Below are 25,779 nucleotides of genomic sequence, written 5' to 3'. Positions count from 1 at the left end.
GGTGGATGCCACAGGATTTAGCAATTGACTGGGTAGGAGGGAAAAGAGAGAGAGGAAGGAGTCAAAATGATGCTCAAATTATTGGCCTGTGTGATTCGTGGTGTCATTCCTGGTTTAGAGAAACTGGTCTGGGGCAGAGATTATAAATTTAATTTTCAACCTGCTGAATCTGAAATATCTTAAATATCCAAGTGAAGATGTCCAAGCATGCAGGCGGATAGACCATTCGCAGCACTGAAGAGAAATTTGGGCTGCAAATAAAGACCTTGGAATCAGGGCCAACTCTACAATTTGCAGGGCCCAGTGTAAAATGCCATGCAGGGTCCCTTCTTCAAATAGCCTCTGAGGTCCATCAACTGCTTTGTCCTCCTCCCAACAATTTGGAGGACTAAATGCTCTGGATGAGGATGGGGACGTTGAGCCAGGTATCTCCCCTTCCCACAGCCCGTATTCTCCAAACCACATCGAGGGACACCTGCAAGAGATTGCAATTTCCGGGCTTCCCTGGTGGCCCAGTGGTTGAGAGTCCGCCTGCCGATGCAGGGGACACGGGTTCATGCCCCAGCCCCAGTCCGGGAGGATCCTACATGCCGCGGAGCGACTGGGCCCGTGAGCCATGGCCGCTGAGCCTGTGCGTCCGGAGCCTGTGCTCTGCAACGGGAGAGGCCACAGCAGTGAGAGGCCCTAGTACCACACACACACAAAAAAAAAGGGATTGCAATTTCCATGCTAGGATGCACTTGCACAGGGAATGGGTAAGAGGCTCATCCCTACCAAGTCGCCCACTGGATGGACTGTGGCACTGACAGTCCAGGACAGCTGCCGCCATGCCCTGCCCTAAGACACCGTGGGTGCACACACATGACCCTGACTTTCCCGGTGCCTGTGGCCAGGCCCTCCTGGTCCTGTGGTCCTGGAGCTGGGTGGGGTGAGGAGGAGAGTGGGTGGGGCTGAGATGCCAGAAAATGGGCGGAGCTGGCAGCTGAACTTATCCCAGGGAGGCAGAGAGGTGGTGGGAGACATGCTCCACTCTCCCATTAGACTTCACTTACAAAACAAAAACCCGAAGGTAATGTTATTAAGAATTTCAATCAGGCAACCACAGAGCATTGAGACCTCAAACATTAAGCCCTTCTGAGTGCAGGGCCCTGTGTGAATGAACTGTTAGTATGCCCATGAAACTAGCCCTGCTTGGAAAAGATGATAAAGTTATAAGAATGAATGAGTTAAGCAGGGAAAAATGAGAAGAAAAGAGGCCTAAGGGGACTTCCCTGTTGGCGCAGTCATTAAGAATCCGCCTGCCAATGCAGGGGACATGGGTTCGAGCCCTGGGCTGGGAAGATCCCACATGCTGCAGAGCAACTAAGCCCGTGTACCACAACTACTGAGCCTGTGCTCTAGAGCCCGCACACCACAACTACTGGAGCCCGCGTGCCCTAGAGCCTGTGAGCCACAACTACTGAGACGGCATGCTGCAACTACTGAAGCCCGGGCACCTAGAGCCTGTGCTCTGCAACAAGAGAGCCACTGCAAGGAGAAACCTGCGCACCACAACGCACAGTAGACCCCGCTCGCCGCAACTAGTGAACGCCTGCGCACAGCAACGAAGACCCAACACAGCCAAAAATAAATTTAAAAAAAAAAAGGAAAGAGGCCTGAGGACGGAAGCCAGAGAAGCACCAACATTTAAGAGATGGGCAGATAAAGATGGGCCATCCTGTGGCCAGACAAGGGTTGCAATTAATCAGAAGACCAATGAAGAAGAAGATACTTTGTCTCTGACCCCTGACTTGGTAAAGCTTTGCAAGCTATCACCTGGCCACAGATTGTTAGGCACATTTTGTTTCATAAACTATTCATGATATAGTTGATAATTTTTCAGAGTCAAGAGTGTGGTTCTTACCTAGGCCTATTACCTCGATTATTTTTGAAGCATATGTTACTCAGTTGAAAAAAAAATAATGCATGAAAGAAGCTGCAGGAAATAAAATAGATTAAGTGAAAGAATGGAATTTACTAATAATAGACTTACAGCTAACCAAAGTAAATAATTCATTTCCCTTCTAGCAACAGTCACTTTACATATAAGGCCAGCAATGTTTCTCTGCAACATTTATCCAGCAAGAAAAATGTAAACTCAAAAATCTGTGAAGAATTTCAAATGAGCATTGAAACCTGTTGCAAAATCAATCACAAGTGTTTTCTAACTAATTAACCTTGAGCAAAGCCTTAGGCCCTAAGAACCGTACTATTTGATGAAAGAACTGTGGCAGGGAGTTGGTAAGAATTTTAGAGCTTAGAATTGGTGGGGAGAAAAAAAGTGATTTTTAAAAATGGATTTAGAAATATCTCTGGAAGTGGTTTATAAAGTGGCTAAGAACACAAACTCTGGAATAAGCTGCTTGGGTTTGAATCCCAGCTCAGTCACTTACTGCCTGTGTGATTTTGGACAAGTTATTCAATTGCTCTGCACCTGAAAGACTGGTAACAACTCGTAGGGTCATTATGAGGATTAAATGACTGAATGTAAAACATTTAGAACTGTGCCTAGCACATAAAAAGTACCATATGCATTTGTTAAATGAAAATTGTGAACATCAATCATGTAACCAAAATACCTCTGGAATTTCTATTTTAGTAGGTCCCATAAGAATTGGCGAAAGAGTTCACTAAAAGAAAACAATCTTTTCTCCTTCTCATTTTTTTTCTTCTTCATCCTCCCATGCTTTTTTTCCACCCTCCTATCTTCAGAGTACTGTATTGGTTTCTCTTTATATTAGAAATATTTTTTTCCCAAAAGTTTCCTTAAGAAGTAAGTATAATGTTTCCTGGATATTTTCTTAAAGTAATTTCCTCATGTCTTATCATGCATATTCATAGCTGTTTTCCCACTCCCACTTACAGTTGATCTCAACGTTTTATTTCTTTCATATGAAAACATCAGAAGTATATAGAATAAAATGCACAGTAGATTTAGTGTTATCTGAATATTTATTCTAATTATCATAACAATTCTGAATTAAGTGGAAAAAATATAAAAAGTTTCAATAAGTGTTAGGGGAACAATGAATATAACAAGGATTACAAATACACCTTCTAGCCCTTTTGAGAAGTCAAAATGGACCCATCTGATTTCACCAGCTTCTTTGAAAAAAGTTCTGCGGATGCACAATCCCAGGAAGCCGCAGTTCAAACTACCCCATGTATCTTCAAAGCAGAAATCCCTTTGTATTTGTCTTACTGTTCCCTCTGGCCTCCAGCATTGTGTTCTTATACTCTCTGCCTCAACTTTATTTCAGTACTTTGTTTCCTCTGGTTCTGACGTTTTTTCACAGTGCTTTATAATAATTTATACCTAACCCATAGTGGAGGTCTTCACTTCTTTTGCCTTTGTGATACCGAGGATGAAGTTTTCAAGGTCCGCATACGCTGCACGCTCAGTGATCATCTTCCGACCACTCCCTATGCGCGCTCCTGCGGGCGGGGGTAGGTGACGCTTCTCCAGCCTCCTAACCTCACTTGAGGCGGAAATCCTCCTGCCTTTTGTGAACGTGTTTCTTTAGGTCTCGCTCTCTTGGTCTTTTTTCAGTTGTTTCTCATCTACGAGTTTGACCTCCTCTGTAATTGCCCCCTCCCCATTCCCCTACAGAATACACGTTCCCCCAATTGGAGTCAGAGTAATTGATACTTTAACAACATCCTCCATTGGCCCCCACTTCGTCTTTAAACACCATGCAAACGCGCTCTCCTTCAGGGTCCTGCCTGGGAGCTCCAGCAGCGTTTCCCCCCTCTCTCGTAACATATGTCAAAGAGAGCGAGGCTCCAGACGTGCCCATATATGACCTTGGAACAGAAAGCTGCCTCGTTTGGAGGCAACGTTCGGGGGAACCCTGCCCACTCCCACCCTCGCGTGCTCTCGCCTCCCCCTGCGGCGAGTTCAGTCGCGTGCACAACGCGGGCGCCGGCTACTCCCTCTCTGCTCCCGACTTCCTTCTGAGAGCCTATAAACCGGGGGAAGTTCAATCATTCCTCAGCGAGCCTCGGCGCTCACTGGGCATGCTCAGTGGCCGGGCCCGGCTCCGGTGGCCAGAGGCTGCCTTGGGCTCTAAGGCTCGGGTCGGCGGCCGCTTGGGCTCGGCTTCCCCGAGCGCGGGCTGAGTACAGCGGCCCCTGAGCCGGGAGCGAGACGCGCCCCGCCGTCCCCGCCCGGGCGCCGGCCTCGCCCGAGCGCCGTCGTTCCGGACCCCGAAAGACCCCAACTTCGCGCCAAGTTCCGAGCCGCCTCCGGGGGGAGCCATGCAAATGATGACCAGGGACGGTCTGCTAGAAATGGAGCTGGAGGAGGACGACGACGACGATGGGGATATCGGTGAGCCGCGGGTTCCGGGGGTGAGCTGACGCCGGGCCCCGCGTCCGCTCCCGAAAGCCCGAGCCAAAGCGGGAGAAGTCGGGGACTGCGCGTGGGCGCCGCGCCCTCGGGAATGGAAGTTGGCGGGGACCCTCGGCCGCTCAGAGGAGCTCGGGTGCGGGGGGCCGTAGGGGTGGGGGGAAGCCCGCGCCGCACGCCCCGGGCCGCAGTGCGGCTGCCTCGCGCCGCTGACCGCCGGGCGAGCGGGCGGCCCCCGGGAAAGCCGGGGAGGCGTGGGGTACGCATCGGCCCCTAGGTCAGTTTCCGGACGGGCGAGGGACGCGGCCCCTGTAGTCACGGTAGATACGGGGACGGCCCCGAGCGCGGAAGTCTTGACTCAGAAAAACAACTTTTGGGTCATTTTCTCCGGCTCGAACAGGCGTGGGCGGCGAGCCCGTGGGCGGGGTTCGGGGAGCGCGCCCGGGTTGGGAGAGCAGGGGTGTGACCCGCCTGAATCCTCCTTAAGGTGAAAGCAAACGGCGTGGCTCTGGGACGGAGGGTTGGGCCTGGGTGGGGCGGCCCGGGAACTAATTTGTGGCCGCTGGGCGCGGGCCGGGATCCTTTTTCCATCAGCAGCGCCCGCGGGGGAACGGATGGGAGGAGGAAGCCCTTAGTCTGGGTGGACCGCAAGGCATTTCCTACCCGTTCAGAGGGCCCCGGTGCCCCATTTCTGGTTAAAAGTGCTTAGAAAGAGTGGACAGAACGGAGGGAGAGCTGTTTAAGAGTTAAACAAACAAACGGAGTGGGAGGAGGTGAGGAAGGCGAAAGCAATTGGAGCAGTGGGGAGAAAATCTGGTCCCTAAAGAGAACACTGCCAGGGAATGATGGCATATTGGGTCCGTCCGGAAGACGAGCAGTTAAATTACTAGGCAGACTCCGACTCAGTTTCCTGGACGCCAAATCAGTTTTAAAAACGTAACAGTTCCTGCTCATGTGCTAATACTTTTCTCTAATATATGCTTCTCTAATACCTTCTTCTCTAATAACTTTAGAAGTCATTTTAGGAGATAGATGTGGTTTTTCGTTCACGTTTTAGGTTCTGCTCATTTATTTTTCTGGTTTTTCCAGCTCTATTGAGATATAATTGACATATAACAATGTGTAAGTTTAAGGTGTACAACGTCTTGATTTGACACATTTATAAGTTGCAAAATGATTACCACCATAGAGTTAGCCAACACCTCTGCAACGTCACTTAATTGTGTCACTTAATTTTTTGTGGCGAGAACATTTAAGATCTTCTCTGAAAGTATAAGATACAGTATTATGAACTCTAATCACTCTGCTGGAAATAGATCCCTGGAACTTATTCATCTTCTAACTGGAAGTGTACCCTTTGACCAGTATCTCCTCACCTCCCCCGCCCCCCCCCCCCACATTCTACTGTTTCTGTGAGTTCACCTTTTTTATATTTCACATATAAGTGATATCATACAGTATTTGTCTTTCTCTGCCTTATTTCACTTAACATAATGCCCTCAAGTTCCATTTGCTTGTTGTTGCAAATGACAGGATTTCCTTCTTTCTCATGGCTGAATAATATTCCATTACATATATATATATATGACACATCATCTCTGTCCATTCATCTGTAGACAGACAATTAACGTCTTTCCATATCTTGGCTATTGTGGGCACTGCTCGTTTAAATCCAAAAACAAATTTAATAGAAGGGATTATACTCCATGGTTTAGCATTACCTTTCATTCACTTGAGAACAGTTTATTAGGTGTCCATTCTTATGGAGGGAGCAAATAGTAGTATTCTTTTTTATAGGAGAGAGAACTGCCTAGCTTCTCACACAGCTTATTAAGATTCAAACCCAGGTTTTCTGACTTGCAAGACCTGTGCATACTGATGCCCTTTTCAGCATGCTTGGAATGGTGCTTGATATTCAGTGGAAGCCAAGCAAATCATTGTTGAAAGAAAGAATAAATGAATTACTTTGAATAATTAAACAAATAAATTAAATTATTTAATTAAGTAAATTTATTTAATTAAATAAATAAATGAATAATAAACATAATGCTTAGTGGTTTTTATGGCCCTCATGGAGTTCTCTTCTTTGGCACCTGGAGATGCCCACAGTCATCTGCTATAAAAACGTTGATTGTACATACTCTTCCAGGAACTCTTCTAGGTTCTGTGGTCCCTGACCTCTGGAACCTCACTATCTAGGAAGGAAGCAGATATATGAATAGATAATTGCAGTCATCTGTGATTAATGCTGTACTGTAATCAAGATGTGTACCAGGGTCAGTGGTGGTACCAAGGATAAAACATGTAACCTTGCTTAGGGGAATCCAGGATGGCTCTACAGAGGCAGTGCCTATGCCAGCCCTGGACGAATAACCAGATAGGTGAGGGAAGGAGCTAGAACAGTAGAGTGTCCTGAGCATTCCTAAATGTTCCCTGATTTCTCAACAAATCACCCTTGATGCTGCCCTTGCCTTATTTGCTATGACAAGTGTAAATGGGGGGTGTGTGTGTGTGTGTGTGTGTGTGTGTGTGTGTGTGTGTGTATGTATATGTATGTATTCTTTACCAGGGTATGACAGCTAAAAACAAAGCAAACTATTCTTAAAGTCATTCTCTTTGAACACAGTCAGTCTTACCCTGTTGCATAAACCTTTTATTATTTTCAGTTTCAAATCCACAGTCACAATTTAGCTTCCATGTTCTGACTCTCAAGTCAAATAATTGCTTTCCAAAATGTTCCCCAGTCTCATCTTACAAGTCTCATTATTCTTTGGATCTGACACAAACAGAGGTCTAAAAGAGGAAAAGAGTTCTACACACATGCCCCCCACCCCTTTTTTTTCCTCAAGGAGTTGTAACAGTCACGTATGTTGATTGCTGTATATTTGTGTTTTTTCCTCTTAGAAACCAAGGAATTTACACTAAAAGCTCCTGTGAAGATTTCCCTCAGAGATATTATTTAAATTCTGACATTCTTGGGGGAAGATTATACTATACTGTTAAGAATTCCACAGTCAGGCTTTAAGTTAAAGGATGGTCTTGAACTCTCAAAGCGTTATTTGTAGCAAGTTAGATTAAAATCATTGTATTTTATAGAAGTTTCGACTCTAGCTAATACTTAAGGTTTTCTTATGTTATCATACATATCAGTTTGTGTTTTGTATTCCAGTCAATTCAGTAAATCTTAAAACGTATAGTCTTAGGGGGAGAAGTGCTATCTTATTTCCCTTTGTATGCTACAGCCTACGTATAGTAATGCTTTTCACATAGTCCCAAACATTTGTTAAGGGATTGTTTTTTAGATTGTAACAGGAAGCTTTGTTTGCTATAAGATTTAAGCTGCTTGATCTGCTTTTGATACAAATCATTCAGGGCTGGGTCTGTGCAAAAATCACGATTTTTAGAACAGAAAAACATCATTTCCAATCACCTTCAACCAAGGAAACGTACTTCTTGACTGATTGGTAACTCATATGTAAATGTAGAGGTTGTGAGAATTTAATACGGTCAAGTGATTGTCTTATGCCATTATTGCTTTTCTTTTAGTTTTGTCTTGCTTTTTTAAAGGCAACTAAAATTATTTAGCAGCCATCCCAAGGAGCAGCCAGTTTAAATACTAGGTGAAAATGTCAACAATAGAATATTTTGGACATGTACCAAAGAGCAATCCAAATACTATTCAACCCCAAATCAGATAGAACGTTTGCACAGAAGACAAGTTGAAGGGTTAATAGGCAACTTTCTCTGCCGTGGTCTTATTACTGCCCTGGCTACATGTCTGAATACTAATTGAAAGAACTTGCTGCAGTAAGTTATTCAGCAGCCAAAAATACAAATGAAAGAAAATATATTCTTTTGTGAAGTCCAGATGTTGCTTTTATATTTAATGCTTTCAATCTGAGACATTGAAACTCTACTATTTCCTACATTATTTAAAAATACAAATACTTGAAATTGGGGGAAGAAAGGATATTAGTCATTAAAATTCTCTTTTCTATAATTTTTATTTTAACTTTGGCAGAACTTTAGCCAAAGGTCAAAGTCATGTAAATAGATGTTCTTTCACAAAGTACAATTATGCAAATTACAGGCTTGTTTATAAAGCTTGTTTTATATAAACTAAGATTGTGTTTACATAATTGATTTTTTTATGATTCTTCAGACATTCTATCTAGACGTTTGAAAAATAGTCTTTGGCTTTGCACAGACAGGGTGATGGTTAGATTTTTCTTGTGGCATCCCATAGACACAGACTTAAGCATTAAAAAATTTTTTTTTCTGATTTCTGCAACGTTTTTAAGAAAAATTATTCCCCACTAAATTAAAAAAAAAAATACACCCTCCCCACGTATAAAACTCAGACCCTTAACATTATTTTCAGTGTTTTATTATAATTTATATTATGATTTTAAACAATTGCGTTCATTTGTTGTATCATTTTATTTCCTTCTACTGTTACTTATTAAACAATTCCTGAATGCTCAATCTGTGTAAAACATAAGATACTTTTTTCTAAAGAAACAAAAGAAAAACCAACAAATAAAACCCACCTTTGTTTCTAAGTAATACAAATAGTGAAGAAACAGTGTAAGCTCACTGATCTTAGATGCTACTTAGGGAAAGTAGATTTTAAAGACTGAGTTTCTTGGTTTCTTTGGGGAAAGTTAATCCCTAAAGAGGACATTTGAAAAACAAAAAGGAAGAAAGAGCCTGTGAAGGCTGTGCTGATGGAGAACTGTGAGGAGGGAAGGAGACAGGCCTGCAGTCAGAAGACCTCAATTAGCGGTTGGCTTTGGCACCTAGAATCTATCACCTGGGGCAAGCTTCTTGGCTTCTCAGCCTGTCTTTTCAGCCATGTGGGGTTGCTAGGAGGATGCAAGAAGGCATGTACAATGGGGGGTGTGGGGCCTTTTCACTCACACGACCTGAGTGGCAGTTACAATATCACCATCATAATGAATTTTTTTATTTAAAAGCAGTCATGGGAACTGCTACTCTTTTTTTTTTTAAACATCTTTATTGGAGTATAATTGCTTTACAATAGTGTGTTAGCTTCTGCTGTATAACAAAGTGAATCAGCTATACATATGGAACTGTTACTCTTAACCTTGGAGAGCTCTAAGTCCTTGCCTGGTTTTGTGTTGTTCTGTGTCATATTATGCATGCAGGAACTGTCCACTAAGTGTCAGGTTAAGGGTGATCATGACCGTGGCTGTGCTGCAGACACATGTACTTAAAGATAAAAGAGTTGAAGAATAGCATGTGGTTTCTGCAAAGAGATAATCACTGAGTGTGCTTTCCTATACTCTTACTGATCTGACAGAATGACAGTGTTATTCAGATTCCGGGAAACCTATTTCAGGGGGAATCTCTTTCAGGGAATCTTAGCAAAAGGTTCCGACAGCTGACACTTGGCTCCCAATAAATGGCTTATAAATGTAGGGATTGTATTTCCATTGGTAGCACATGTGGCTTATCCTATCCTCCCAATTGCTGTCAGGCAGTTCTTACCAAGTATGTATGCCCCCATGTGTCACCATGTAACTGAATGCATAAGAAGTGAGGAAGAAGACTTTTTTTAAGTAAGAAGTGAATAGCTTTTATTACAAATTGAGCCTTTAGAATATCACAGGAGAACTGAGGAGAGAACGATTGATGATGAGATTCTCCATTGTCACTACTGAATTGTGGAAACATGGAGGATCTTTCATAGTGTTCCCCATTCCGTGGAGAGAGGGAAGTCACAAGGCAGTGAAGGGAGATTGTTGACCTGGTGTTAAAAACCTTTGACTTGACTTTGACATCCTTCCCACCACCCCTTTCCCAATTTCTGATCATTGTACATATGCAGGCACTGTCAGTCTTGGCCGCTCGTCCTCTTAATGTCTTCTAGAATTGGAGATTATCCTGCCTTTCTCAGAGGGGACCTTCTCAGCCCCTTGTTGCCTCGGCATACTCAAACCCCTCTCTCAGAGGGCTGGGGGATGGATGCCTTGGGAATCGACATCCGCTTGGATCTGGAGGGAAGAAGGAGAGGCGAGGCCCCAGGGATTTCCCCCCCCCCCCAACAAAGCCCTGGATAAGTGTAGGTATTAGGGATCAGGTGAAAATGATCTTTTCTTGAGGTTTGGATTTGCAGATGAAAACCTGAATTTCATTAGAGGTACTTATACTGGAGGCAAAAGAGAAGGATGACTCTTCCCTGTGTTGGAAGATCATTTCCACCGTCTGTTACAGACAGCCTCACCTTGGCCAAGGATGTGGACCTGCGTCCTGTTCGACTACGAATATCTGTGGTGAGGGAGAAAGGGGCCACTCTGCTGGCCTGTGGTCCTTTTTATTTATCCACGTCAGCTCCTTCTCCCCAGTTGAGTCTGTTATCTTGCCTCTGACTCAGTACTTTTGTCCGACACTTAGCCTGGGTCTGCAGAGGTGGAGGGCACCACTACTTAAACTTACGTTTTAGACAGGTATAAGTTCAAATTCTAGTCCAGACATTCACTAATGGTGTGACCTTGAGTGATTAACATAACTTTCTCCTCCTCTGTAAAATGGAGCTAATATTAGAACCTACTTCAAAGGTGATTGTGTTAAAAATGACGATTTTAAAAAGCTTACTTTGCAGGATTGTGGTGCCTGATACACTAAAAGCCCTCCATAATTATGAGCTAACGTTAGTATTATAGATAGCTGCTTTTACCTATATTTTAACTCAGACGTATCTCTTTTGCTTTTTATTAGCAGTTTTACCATTCTTCCACTTATATAGCTGTCATTTTTTGTCGTTTTCATTGAACTGTGAGCATCTTGAGGCTATCATCTCAGTGAGCAGCTTAATGCCTGGCACAGCATAGGCGATCAATACAATTTTGTTGAATGAATGAGTAGATGAATGAAAGATATTGACTATTGAAGAGCTCTGTGCTATGATTGGAAAGGTAGGCCTTTGGATACAGATCAACCCTTGGACAGGTTCATAAAACTTTGGAGCCTTGGTTTCCATATTAGAAAAGTGTAGTAGAGATAATAATACAGAAAGGGTAATGATGCTTTATGGAATTGTTATAAAGTTTAAAGTTAACATATAAAAGGATGAGGAACAGTTCCAGGCACATAATAGGCCAATAAATAATAGTGACAGTCCTGATAAAGCAACTAAAAATGGAGAAATGTAAGTGACTGGCGTAAGCTAAGTTGGATTTTCCAGTAGATGGATTTCACAATAGAATTGTATCATCCCTTTGAATATATATAATTTTAGTAAGAAAGGTAAGAGAATATAGGATAAAGATATAATGAAATTTAAATGATACTTTGATAGCCTTTACACTAAAGAAAATGTGTGAGAAATAGCATTTCTTAATCTAGCAAATTTAAGATTTTGAAAGTATCTTTTATCAAAGTCTAAAGGGTAAAGTTGATATTGATCATGTGAACTTTCAATGAAATAAACTTAATAAAATATGTAGTTTTAAATAAATATGTAATTTTGCTTATGTGAATGGTCAGTTCTTTTAAATGGGAAAATTCTAAAATGCTTAATTTGCCTACAAGACTAAAATGTCTGTTCATTGAGTTTTATTGAAAAGTTTGAAGTGAAACCTGTTAAAAGAGACGGATGTGATACGGATCAAAATGATAGAACAGAAGACATGAACACACAGAGAAATTGCTACCCTTATGGTTTGAATTGTTTTGAATTTAGTGATATAAAAAAAATAATCCATACCTAATTTGCAAAATAGGTATATGAAATAATGTTTCTCATTTTGTAAGCTTGAAGTTTGGGAATGATTCAGCCTACATCAGTTTGTTAGAAATTAAACACTGCCAGGCCCCCTCTAGCAGCATCAGACCTAAGAAAAGTTAGACATTCCATTCCATTTGGGTAGGTGAGAGCAAAAGCAAAGGAAGAAGGCTCTTTTTAATCCCCAAATACAGTAGAGTTTAAGGTTATTTGCTTCATAAGTAAGGCTTTCCTAGAAGTGACTTTTCAGTAAAAGCCAGAGTTACATCCTTCAGTTAACTGCACTTAGAACTGCAGTTCCTGTTGTCCCCTGGGTTTCAGCCTATCCTTCATCCACAAGATGCCAGATTGTCTCATATTTCCTGCCTCCATTTAAATTTAGGTAGTATTTAGTACTCACTGGGTACATGCTTCTATAACAGGCATATTGCAGCTTACAAATCACAGAGGAGACGTGAACATTTCTAACAGGCTTTGCCCTCCACTCTAAGGGTGAGCAACACAGCAAATGGCTTTTGAGCAATGGGGTAATCATGGTTTTCCTGAGGGTTACAGTTGCCTAAACTGTGGCTAGTGGCTTGTTTTCTACTCCAAAATACTTACTTTGAAGGGTTCAGTCACCATACTGACTGACTTTGGCACACACACAGAAATCCCTTTGCAAGCTGATCATGGAATTGCTAGCAGTGGCCTTCCTAAATCAGGTCTATTGCTTTTTTAAAAAGTCATGTACATAGAGATTTCATTTAGCTCAGAGCACTGGCTTGATCTTATCTCACAATCTTTATTAATTGAGTAAATATTTTCTGAAGACTTCCTATAGGTCATGTGCTATTCAAGGTCTGAGGATAGAACCAGGGAGAGAAGATCGCATCTATCGGTGGAGCTTATATTCTAATAAGTGATCAAATAAAACCCAAAAATGCATGTGGAAATCCATTCATTTACCTAATGTCAGTTTAGCACCTTCTCTGTGCCAGGCATTGTGCTGGGCACTAGGAATTTAATACACAAGACAGAAGAAACGGCCTCTGCCCTCGACGAGTAGCCATGCTGGCAGGGAAGACAAACATGCCCACCGATCACCAGCAAATTATATGTAAAGATTGTGAAAAAAGAGACAGAACCAGGATAACACAGCCGAGGACAGAAGTGGGGTGTATCCAAAGCCGGTTCAGGGGGCTGGGCCCTCCCTGGGGGATGGCTGACAAGTACAGCTGTTTTTCTCATAATTCTAAAAATAGCATGGACTTAGACTATAACCTTTAAAAAGCAGGTCTACAAGAAGGCTCAAGATGTACATTAGATTAACCTGTAAAACGCCGCACGTGTTTTCAGGCTCACAACTTCAGCTGTACTGGGGGAAGTTCCTCCACGCAGGAACTTTCTTTGTATTGATTTTAGTAGCTGTTAACGCACCTTGCGAAGTTGAGCAAGTAGCATTACTGCTGTACTTCCGGTTCTGTGCCTCTCCTTTCCTTGGTAGATGGGCTAAAATGTCAGCACTGCATTGGAAAGCAGCAAAACCTCGTGGGTCACTCCCAGTTCCTTTCTGTCTGTCTTTGTAGCTCAGTGTAGCATAATCTTCTAACTGAAGTTGAAGGAGAAGGTGAGGTTGGGTGCAAGCAATTCTGTGCGTTTTCCCTGAGCTGTCAGAGGAGGATGGGTAGATGGGGTAGGTACCTCTTGTTCCTGTGCTCCATCCTTTCCTCTCCTGACTTGAACGGGGCGGGGAGCTAATAAGAATGCCTTTTCTAGATTCTCAGCCGGGAGCTGCTTCTCTGGTCTTCCTGCACAGGTCGCTGTGGGGTGTGACTCATTCCTGTTTGGAAGTGACCGACTTTGGCTGAGAGTCATAACCAAGGCCCTGAAGCATGAATCAGAATTTGTGTGATGGTGGAAAAGCCCCACAGAGACCCTGAGGTGCTCCCTCAAGAATTTCTCCCCTTGAGAAATCCTAATACTAGAGAAACACTCTCTAAACAATAAGGTCCTACTGTATAGCACAGAGAACTGTATTCAATATCCTGTGATAAACTGTGGAAAGGAATATAAAAAAAGACTGTATATATATGTGTAACTGAATCACTTTGCTGTACAGCAGAAATGAATACAACAGGGTAAATCAACTATACTTCAATAAAAAAATATTGAAAAGAAAATTAAAAAAATAGAGAAACACTCTCCAGAATTCCTTCACTGTGAGTAGCCAGTACCCTGGTATTAGAGTAATATGGAAGATGCAAGTTAAAACTTCTTTTGTTTTCAGTTGATAGGACAGAAAGAAGCAGATGCAAATTGTTTCCATTTACTCTTAAAAAATCCTGTTATTTTTCTGTGTTAGGATCTTTTCATACATGACTGAAATCTAGCAGGCAATATGACTGTATTGTTCAACTTATTGTTATATCCATTACAACTAATTCCTTTCAGATGGAGCCTGTTTTCCTTATAAATGCCATTGAGATCAAGTATAAGAGATCCTACCATTAACCCTTTGCCATGCTTTTATCTGAACCCTCCATTCTAGTAATGTTTATTTAGTCCAGTGTTATTTTTTAACATGTAAAAGGCATATTTTACATACTATAAAATGCACAGTTCAGTTTAGTAAATTTTGACAATTCTGTAACCACCCACCCAAAATAAGACAGAGGACATTTTCATAGTCCTTTCATTTCAGGCTGTCACCACCCCCCAATCCAGGCAAACACTTAATGACATCTACTACCATAAATTGGTTTCACCTGTTCTTAAACTTCATATAAATGGAATCAGAGAATATAGTCTTGTGTAGCTGGCTTCTTTCACTTGACATAATATTTTTGGAGATTCATCCATGTTGTGGGTATCAATAGCAGTCTAGTATATTTTTAACTATAAGAATATCTGGAAAAATATTTTGAATTACGTCTTAACATATTACATCTCGGATAAGGAGCAAACTAACAATACTTAACCTTTTAATTCTATTTTTACTCTAAAGTCAAGTACTTTTTGGTCTTAGTTATTTTTGTGCTTTGTAATCTTTTTAGAAGCTCATACAATGCCTTGCCTGTAATAGGAAATTGGCAGATGTTCCCTTTAAGTTGGAAGGGAATGTATGAGGAAAATTAACTCGTATCTCACTTTATAGAAATTCAGATTTTAACTGCCTGCTGTGGTGTGAAACCAAACAGCACATTCATTCTGGGCACTGGTCTGCTGATGATTTTACTGATGAGTGTACTCGTCCAGAGTGGACCGTTTGTGGGCTCTTTCCTCCAGTGTAAGGAGTTCAAGTGTGATAATAATTCATTTTTCCAAAAGGTCAGTTCTTACTGATTTTTTTTTTAACTGGTAAAAATATTCTAAACAGATATTATTAGCCTCATTCGGTAATTGAAGAGCTCTGAGAACAAAAACAGTAACGGTGACCTATCCAAAATGAAGGAGCGAGTCAGTGTCGGTGCAAGATACTCGATTCCAAAATATTTGTTCTAGCACATGTGTTGCAAGCTCCCAGAGAAGTTATTGCCACTGACGTTGGTTTCCTTTAAGAGTGACTCATGATTTCTTGAGCCTGGTTTCCACTATTAGTCATCCCCACTGCTTGGGTTAAAGCAGGCTGTTAGACTCTGCCTGGATTCCAGCCTTCACAGTCCCCCCACCTGGCCCCCACCCCCTTGATTCCCACCTCCTGGCTCAGCCACTCAGCAGTCTCTGGAACCAATTCTGACTCCAGGCAAGCAGGATTTTATAATTCAGCCTTTAGTATCAGTGCAGCATCAACCTTGTGTTTGTGGTTCAGTTCAGGTAAGTTGGCTTGTCCTTTTTTTCTCCAGTTGCCTAAACTCCTTTCTCAGAAACATGCCTAGAACATCAGTATCCCTAGTTCTTCAGGTCCTGTCTTAGTCCCATCAGTGTCTCCTGATAGCTCTCATGCCTGGGAAGTGAAGTCCTTCCTCCCCCTATGTGGTGCCCCCTGTCCCTCGCCAGGAGCAGACCGTAATCATGGCCTGCCCGTGTCCCCAGATTTAATAACGTGAGCTGTGCCTCTGTTCCTTTCTTTAGCTGTGCTTACCAGTGGTACCGTAAATCTTGGACCCTAAATTGCCATCAGGCTGTATTTCTTTCCAGTCCATTTCATTAGTCATGCCGTGCTGGCTGCTATAAGTGGGGCTGAGTAAGAGTGGGATACAGTTTCCTGCAGTAAGAGATAGGAGACTTAACTTCAGCCCGGCACCTAAGAAAGATCAAGTGTTTACTGGAATGTGGGCAAACCACCTCCTGGGCAAGGAGGAAATCTGCGCCTGGCAGTAAACAGTTCTATTCAAAAGCAGTTCCCCAGTGCTGGGAAGGGACCTAGTTGAGCATCGGGGTAACTGACCCAGGCTGGTACTCAGCTGCGAGTGCTGATGACTGTGGCTGGAGACCTTCCTTCCCCGTTCTTCAATATGGAAAAAAGATATTTTCCTAATCTTGTGCACGTACAGCTTTAAGAAAAGTACCCTGGTCAAAATTTCCAGTATTTGAAAATATGCTGAGAATCCAAAAAGTAGAGAACCACTCTGAGCTTTTTCCTTCCCTTCCTGATGCCAGTGGCGTTTCTGAACGAGCATGCTGGTCTGCTTCCACATATGCCTTGGTTACCACATCCTCTGGCAGGTGACCTGCCTCTTGGTTCCTGCACTGGGCTTAGTCCAGGCGTTTGCTTCCAGGCCTCCTTCCCCCCAGGCCGCCTCTGCAGCCTCATCCTGGATCTCCCCTGGGTCAGGCTGACTGTCTTTGGAAATGGCAGAGACTGTGTATGATGGGGAGAGGGGTCTCACCTGCCTTAGGAGAGGGAAATTAGCTAAGGTGAACGCACAGGCAAGACGCTCCTAACCCAGCTGTGACAGAACCTAGAAGACATCAGGTTCACGTTTTAATTATTTCAAAAAAGCGATAAATGCCGTGAATAGGCCGACTACATAAGGTTGATTGTCAGACTTCTAATAGAGCTAGTGTGTGTCCCTGTCGTTTGTTTTATTAAGCTTTATGAGTTTTCACATGTGAAGTTGAAAGGAGATGGAGAAAGGTTCCCTTCAGAATTTTAAATTTTATACAATAAGGTTACAGTATTTCACAAACCTTTGAAAAAAGCTGATTGTGACTACTGACTTTTAATCTGCAGCTAGAATAGAAATGTATATATTAATCAATATTTTGCAAACATATGTAGAAAATCCATCGTCTGTGGCTTCTGTATACCGTGTTGATTTATTTGTTACTTTATTTGTCCACAAGTAGTAAGAGATTATTTGGATAATAAAATAATTATGGTGACACATTGCTTTGTAGCTTTCTGAAGTCTAAATGAATTTATTGTACATAGGAGTCACCTTGACCATGCATTCTGAACTTTTAAAAGCACCACTTTCTTAGTATTAACCCAGTCGTGACCATCTGGAATAAAGCATTTTATTTTTCTACGTATCTCTCCTCAAATATAAAGCAGTGATTGAATTTACCTCCTTTTTGGTCTTATTAGAGATGTTTATAGATACATATTTTAGTGTAATTCATTACTGCAGATTAAATGGGAGAGATTCAGACATAGTACAGATTGTCTCTCATTTAATCTCCTGGAAATGTGCAGTATAGAGAAATACTTAAATAACTTAAAGCTCATTTTCTTGTAGGAGTGGTATATAAAAAAGATTAGACTAAGGGTCTTTTGTCCTGTGTTTTATAGAAATAATCACAAATACTTTAATCCAATATAAATGCTGTATAAAGCTTTTCCTGTAGCTTAAAAATTGATTGGACAGGGAAATACAGTAACCATATAAAATCATACTTGATTTTTGATGACAGAATAGTAGAAGTTTCTGTTCATGTTCTTCATGATTCCTGCCGTATTTTTATTGCAGCCGTTAGAAGATGAGTGAGTGAAAGGCTTTGCAAGTGGGAGGGGTGGGTTTCGAAAGGGCTCTTTGAAGCCGCGGTCCCTAACCTTTTTGGCACCAGGGACCGGTTTCGTGGAAGACAGTTTTTCCACGGACGGTGGGGGCGATGGTTCAGCCAGTAATGAGAGCGATGGGGAGCGACGCGGAGCGTCAGATGAAGCTTCCCTTGCCCGCCTCTCACCTCCTGCGGTGCGGGCTGGTTCCTAACAGGCTGCGGGCCGGTAGCGGTCAGCAGCCCAGGGATTGTGGACCCCTGCTTTAAAGGGCAGTATTTGTGAGGCATCTTTTTTTTTTTTTTGCGCTACGCGGGCCTCTCACTGTTGTGGCCTCTCCCGTTGCGGAGCACAGGCTCCGGACGCGCAGGCTCAGCGGCCATGGCTCACGGGCCTAGCAGCTCCGCGACATGTGGGATCTTCCCAGACCGGGGCACGAACCCGTGTCCCCTGCATCGGCAGGTGGACTCTCAACCACTGCGCCACCAGGGAAGCCCTGTGAGGCATCTTTGAGGAGGCTTGTGGGAGTCTGAGGCACGGAGGGTGGCCTTTTTTTTTTTGGGGGCCACGAGGCTCGGCTTGCAGGATCTTAATTACCCCACCAGGGATCGAACCATGTCCCCTGCAGTGGAAGCACAGAGTCCTAACCACTGGACCGCAAGCTACCACCTGGGTTCTTAACTTAGGTCTGTAGATCGCCATGGGTGGGCTTGGAGGTGGGAGACTTCTTAGATCCCCTAAACTGTGTGGGAAAAGGTTTTATTTGCATATTTACAGGTCTCTGGAATCCATAACTGTCATCAGATTCTTAAGAATCTGATGCTTCTTGATCCAAAAGGCTTCTTGATCCAAAAGGACTGAATTGCCCGTTCAGTGAGACTGGGACAATTATGATACAAAACTCATGAGTTAAAGTTTGTCAACTGCACATAGCTGTAAAATCGCTAGCACTGCTGCCTTTTGAAACTGGAAGTCTCTTTCCCTGTGCTGTCATCATCCACTCCTGCACTGATATTCGTAAGCCCACCTGCCTTAAAATGTGTGCATGACAATGGCTTCCCTTACGTGGCTGTATTGGGGGAAGACCAGAGAAGGAATAGAGAATGTTCTTCTTCTTCTTATTTTTTTAATATTTCTTGACTTTTGACTTTCTGTTTTAATTAGGAATCTTTGGTCACAGGGGACAGAAAGTCAAATCAAGTGGCCTGAATAATCAAAAGAATTTATCAGTGCAATAAGTGAAAGGCTCAGGGGTAGTTTTCATTTCTGGAGGTAGCCTTGCCCACGGGTCTCATGGAAGGGACTCCCAGCAGTGCCAGCTCTCTCCTTGTAGCTGAGGGCAGTGATGGTGTCCCACCTGCTACCCTACTTTCACCATGTCATCCACAGAAAGGAAGAGTTCAGGTAACTTCTCTTCCCTAGAAATCCCAGCAAATAGCGCTGATGGGATTGTATGCCCACCCCTGTAACCACCATTGTGGATGTGAATTACAGGGTATGTTGATGAGCCCTCGATGAGAGTGGAGTTACTTAAGCCGCATAAATGCAAATGAGGAGTATGTACATTTCTTTTGAACTTTTGTATTGTTACTTTCTAAAACCAAAACTGGGGTGAAATAATCTGTTGTTTCAGTATACTGAAATGTAATTTTTAATAGTTTTATGTTCGCTTTTCCTTTTAAATTTATTTATTTTATTTTTGGCTGCATCGGGTCTTCGTTGCTGCGCGCAGGCTTTCTCTAGTTGCGGCGAGCGGGGGCTACTCTTCATTGCGGTGCGCAGGCTTCTCCGTGTGGTGGCTTCTCTTGTTGTAGAGCCCAGGCTCTATGCATGCAGACTTCAGTAGTTGTGGCACACGGGCTCACTAGGTGTGGCTCGCAGGTTCTAGGGCGCAGGCTCAGTAGTTATGGTGCACCAGCTTAGTTGCTCCACGGCATGTGGGATCTTCCTGGACCAGGCCTCGAACCCATGTCCCCTGCATTGGCAGACGGATTCTTAACCACTGCACCACCAGGGAAGTTCCTGCTTTTCTTAATATAAAAATTGGAGTCATATTTTCTATTGCTCTGTCTTAAAAACAAACAAAAAATTAATATTGATTTTTTTGGGGGGGGCCCTCATTAGAGCCCCTCCTCTCTCTCCTTGGGATGGTGGTGTTAGCAGCTCTTTATTGAAAAGATATTTCCGTGGCTTAATCTGCTTTTTCACTGTGTTACTACAAATGTTTTTCGAATATCTCTCCAGTGTAAAGCAGTAGAAAAGGCTCGTTGGGAAGGGTTTTCTGATGTTAGGTTGACTGAATTAAAATCTTTACTCTAATACATACTGGTTGTGCAAACTTAAGTAAGTTGTTGAATCCCTGAGCCGTTTTCTCTCTTTGTAAAGATAAAATGAGAAAATGTACTGAAAGGACTTTGTACAGTGCCTGGGACTAGTAGCGTTTATGTACGGTGCCTGGGACTAGTAGCTGTTTATATTAGTCAAATTATGCCAATCTCATGATTTCAAGTAAAATTATGATAATGTGTACAAGGACTTAATTATAGGCATTCATGAATGGGCCCATGGCTAATTAGTATGTCTATAGAAATAATATGTTCATTGTAATTTTGCATAGATTCTCTTGGGTAGGATTCCAGAAGTTAGATTGACATTTTAGTCAAAAAACCCAAGAAGATTATTAAGTTGACAGAGGTAGCATATGGTACATTAATATTACTAATAAGCATTATTTGTGTTACTGAATTAAGTCTGAAAATATCAGGAGGGAAATTAGCTTAAAGCACTGAATTTCCAAGTCTGTCCGAGTGTAAGTACACAGTACATCTATAATTGATTTTATTCCTCAGGTGACTTTATTCAGTTTATACTGGGGCTCACTTTTCATAATATTATAAAAGGGATGAATAAAAATGAATATATTCATTTACCTTCTATGATAAATAGTTTCAGTCAGGATTGTTGAATCAGCGACATTCTTTGCAGCCAATGAGTACAAGACTGAAACCTGTTGAACGTTTACTTTGTGGCTTTTGGGTTTCTTGCACTTTCCAGTGTAATCCTCTTTGAGTTCTTCAGGATTTTTTTAACCTGGGTCAGTATAGTGCCTGAAATATTTCTACACTTGGGAATTCAAATAAAAATAAACATTGCTAACCCTGAGGCAAGAGTAATGGGGCTGAGGTTGTTGGGCTTTGAAAAAGGAAGCTGCCCAGTAACCTATAATAATGTAGAGAGACCAGCTGTGGAAATGGATATAGAGGGAATCCTAGCAGATTTAGGGAATTCATTCTTGTAATTAACCTAATGGTATAGGTTGTTAAACATTTACATGGTCCAAATATAGACTTTTCCCTAAGACTGTTTAAAAATAGACAAAGGAGGGACTGGTCTGATTGTTTTGATACAGCCTTGCTGCCTATAAGGGTAGACCAGATGACTTCACATGGGTTAGTTCCATCCCATTTTCTAATGAAATCTATCAACCCGAGGTTTGTTAAGTGTCTGCTCTATGCCTATCAGTGTTAAAAACTAAGAAGGTACATAAAAAGAGTAACATATGTTAAGTGCCATGTATAATTTTTGTTTTGTTTTTTATTGTGCTTTCTTTTTTTTTTTAAACATCTTTATTGGAGTATAATTGCTTTACAGTGGTGTGTTAGTTTCTGCTGTATAATAAAGTGAATCAGCTGTACCTAAACGTATATCCCCATATCTCATCCCTCTTGTATCTCCCTCCCACCCTCCCTATCCCACCCCCCTAGGTGGTCGCAAAACACTGAGCTGATCTCCCTGTGCTATGCGGCTGCTTCCCACTAGCTACCTATTTGACGTTTGGTAGTGTATACATGTCCAAAGTGCCATGTATAATTGTAAATACTCTGTATGTAGTACATTTAATGGTTATAATAATGCTATTGTTACCAACTCGGGTCCGGCTGCTCGCTGCTTGAAAATCAATATGAGAGAGAGAGAAAGAGAGACAAATGTTGGTAGAAAGGAAAGTCACTTTTAATCAGAATGCTGGCAATCCAGGGAGACAGTGGACTCAGTGTCACCCCAAAACTATCTCTGAAGCTTGGCCATGAAAGCTTTTAAAGGGAAAAAGGGAAGTAATCTCAGTTAATCATTGAGATGGGGGGCAGAGTCATCGCCATTCCCCACTGTGTGCAGGCTTGTGTGCCAATTTGCTGACTCCTTGTGATTTTTCTTTAGATGCTACCTTGTTCATACAGTTTGTCCTCGAGATTACTGAAGGGGAAGCTAGGGAAGAGATCTGGTCATCTGTTAATTACTTATTCTTCATTTCTACTTCTTTGATCTATGGAAAGAACCAACAAGTTAGGTAAAGTACTGTGTTATCAAAAGATTTGAAAGGTGTGCTAGGGCCAGAGATGAATAGAGCATGGGGGTGCCTGGTTTAAGGTTAGTGACAAGACAGAGGGGCCTCCTGCAGAGAGCTCTTTCCTGCTCTTTCCAGCCAGAAGTTGCTTACAGATCCCCACTTGTCAGAACATCATTCCATTTCTGTGGGATAATGGATGAAGGTGTGTCTTCTGTAACTTCTTCCTGCTGACGTAGGTGCCATATTCTTAGAGTGGGAGATGTCGACATGGGTCTGTAGCATCTCTTTGCTGACAGTTGTACCTGCCCGTATAAATATACAGGTAGAACAAGCTACAATGATTTTGATGCCCACAAAGATATAGATTATTATGAGCAATAGTGTTAATCCCATTCTCTTAAGGCCAGTTCTTGGAATTGTGCTAGTCATAGACTCAATATTGCTCCAGGTGGAGCAGCTTCTGTCATGGCTGCAGTCTGGTCATCATGCAGTCAGCCTTCTTCCTCTGGTGACAGTTACAGTGTTTGTAAAACAACTCAGGAATGTGCATTAGACACTGAATGTGTGACTCTATTGTCTTAATCATTAGCTGCTTGAGCCTCTGCTCCTTTGTGACTCAGGGAAGCCTGGGAGACTTCAGCTTCTCTGCAAACGAGGCAGGAGACATGAAGGGGCCTTTGTACTTGGGGGTGGGGAGCTCACAGAGCTCTGCTCGGTTCCTCTGTTAGGTAGGTGCTATTATTATAATACCGTTTTTATGGATGATACAGTTGAGGGTCAGGAAAGTCAAGTAATTCACTAAGGCCACACAGCAAGTAAATAGTAAAAGCAGGATTGGAACTTAGGCTCAATCATTATACCGATTCCTGGACAGTCTAGTTATGGATACAAGAATGCAAAATAAAATAAGAACAGTATAAATATTTGATGAGCTAATGTACTGCAGGATTATGGATCTTATTTCGTAAGAATCTCATTGCCATTAATTTTGTTTCATCTACATGAAAACCCTGCTAAGTTCTCCCTAGGTGGAAGGCTGATCTGGATATGAGAGTGAGTCCTTAGAGTTAATGAAGGAAAGAGTTTGATAAATACTGCTGTAAAGTTACTTTTTCTTCCCCCTCCTGGCAAGCATATATAATGGTAATAACTTCATTTTGTGTAGCTGTGGCACTTACAGTTAACAAAGCACTTGAGTCTCGCTTGATTCTTACAACAATCATGTAGGGTTGGCAGGACATCCATTTTATAGATGAGGAAACTGACCTGCTATGTCACCCTGAACTTTTGCCACTACACTGTTCTGTTATTCAGTTTAGAAACCTTTTGCCAAATAGGATGGCTGCATTTTCTTTTGTGTTTATAGAGCATATACGTGAGGTAGTAAAGAAAATGTGTTTTGTGATAAGTAAACTTTTTAGAAAAAACAAACCAAAGAATTTGGAATCAATTGACCTGAAGGAATATAGAGGAAGACACTGGCAAAAGGCATTTAAATAAAGGGTTGTGTTGGGCTTCCCTGGTGGCGCAGTGGTTGAGAGTCCACCTGCTGATGCAGGGGACACGGGTTCGTGCCCCGGTCTGGGAAGATCCCACATGCCGCAGAGCGGCTGGGCCTGTGAGCCATGGCCGCTGAGCCTGCGCGTCCGGAGCCTGTGCTCCGCAACGGGAGAGGCCACAACAGTGAGAGGCCCGCGTACCGCAAAAAAAAAAAAAAAATTAGAGCAGATGTACAATGTGTTTGATAGGCCACAAACAGGCTGTTCTAGTTAGCATAAAATTCAAGTTAACTCATGAATAAGCCAGAATGTCTTCCCTGTACCTCAGTATGTGAAAATTTCTTTTATCAAAAGTAACACCAAGGTTTACCTTGAAGATATTTCATGTGAAACGGGAATGAAGAGGTGAAACCTTAGGCATACTTTTTGAAGCTAATGCTACTGTCTATATTACTGAAGCAAATTTTGGTCAGAAGTTTTATTCCATACTCTCCAAGTAGTAATTCTTCCCAATTTCACCCAAGGAGAATGTTTAAGATAAAGGCGTTAGAAAGAAAATAGGTCAGATTGTCTTTAACTTTTAATAGAAGATACAACTTCTGAGAATATGTCCAAGTACTAGTTTTTGAGTTCCCACAATAACAGAATAAAAATGTGGAGATGGGATGTGATGAAACCAAGGTGGGTCCTTTGAAAGGACAGACCTGGGAGCCCAAAGGCCTGCTTTCTATTTTTAACCCGATTGCTAACTAGTGACCTTGGACACTTAACTAGTCTGGATCTGTTTCCTCAAAAGCCAACAGAATGTTTTGCCTGGAGATCTTCAAAGCCCCTTGCAAATTCTGTGATGCTCTACATAGTTGCTACATAACAAACTATCCTAAAGCTTAGTGACTGAGAGCAACAGACAGTTTACTACATCTTGTGAGTTTACAGAGATTCAGCCACGGCTCAGTGAGTAGTGCTCAGCTGGTAGACAGTCATGTCCAAGACAGCTTCACTAATTTTTCTCTGACCTTGGCAGGGGGTCTGGAAGGCTGGGCCCAGCTGGAGCTGTCCATCAGCCTGGCAGCCTCAGGGTAATGGGACTTAGGACAGGGCAACTCAGGACTCAGAGACCAGTGTTCCGGTGGACAAGACCGGAGCTGCATGGCCCCTCACGGCCTGGCCTTTGAAGTCACAAACACCATTTCTATCAGACTCTGTTGGAGGAAGCAGTCACAAGCCTGCCCAGATTCAAGGGGAGGGGACATAGCTTCCACCATCTAATGAGAAGAGGTTCAAAGAATTAATGGCCATATTTTAAAGTTGCTATAGTCCCATTCACTGTGGGTGGTAAAGTTTGTTCAACTGTGGTAAAACTTGCTGTTTTAAATTTGGCCTTCTCGAAATCTTGGCAAGATGGAAAATTCATCCTTACGCCCTAGGAGAGAATGCAGATGACCAAAATTAACACCCTGTTCTCCACTCCTTTTTTCTTGCCCATTCTCTCGTAGTGTTTGCTTATTCATTGAATTTTTTAAAAACTTTTATTTGTTTAGCCTACATCTCAAAGTCCTCAACCACTGCTTAAGCTTTATTGTTATTATTATTATTGTTATACAATATAAAGAATACTAAGATCTTGGAAAGTGGAGCTTGAGAGTATATTCCAAGGGCTTGACATGGGGTGAAGAGCATGGGGTGTTTCCCAACCTTTTCTTTTCTTTTTTTAAAAAAATTATTTTGTTGAAGTATAGTTGATTTACAATATTGTGTTAATTTCTGCTGTACAGCAAAGTGATTCAGTTATACATATATACATTCTTTTTCATATTCTTTTCCATTATGGTTTATTACAGGATATTGAATATAGTTCCCTGTGCTATACGGTAGGAC

General features: G+C 42.3%; 1 protein-coding gene across 2 annotated transcripts in view; it reads left to right on the top strand.

Annotated features, from left to right (window-relative positions):
• Positions 1 to 3,832: 3,832 nt before the first annotated feature.
• Positions 3,833 to 25,779, top strand: part of ANO6 (anoctamin 6) — a 200,745-nt gene continuing 178,798 nt past the window's right edge. Inside the window, exon 1 of one of the 2 annotated variants that reach the window (XM_079938006.1) lies at positions 3,833 to 4,369. In XM_079938006.1, the coding sequence (XP_079794132.1) occupies positions 4,297 to 4,369 (73 nt within the window). In that variant the 5' untranslated portion in view covers positions 3,833 to 4,296. The remainder of the gene's footprint in view (positions 4,370 to 25,779) is intronic. The other variant, XM_079938007.1, reaches the window with a different exon arrangement.

The sequence above is a fragment of the Stenella coeruleoalba genome (genome assembly GCF_951394435.1).
Source record: "Stenella coeruleoalba genome assembly, chromosome: 11".
In the NCBI taxonomy this organism is placed as follows: domain Eukaryota; kingdom Metazoa; phylum Chordata; class Mammalia; order Artiodactyla; family Delphinidae; genus Stenella; species Stenella coeruleoalba.
This window is presented reverse-complemented; position numbering and strand designations above follow the sequence as displayed.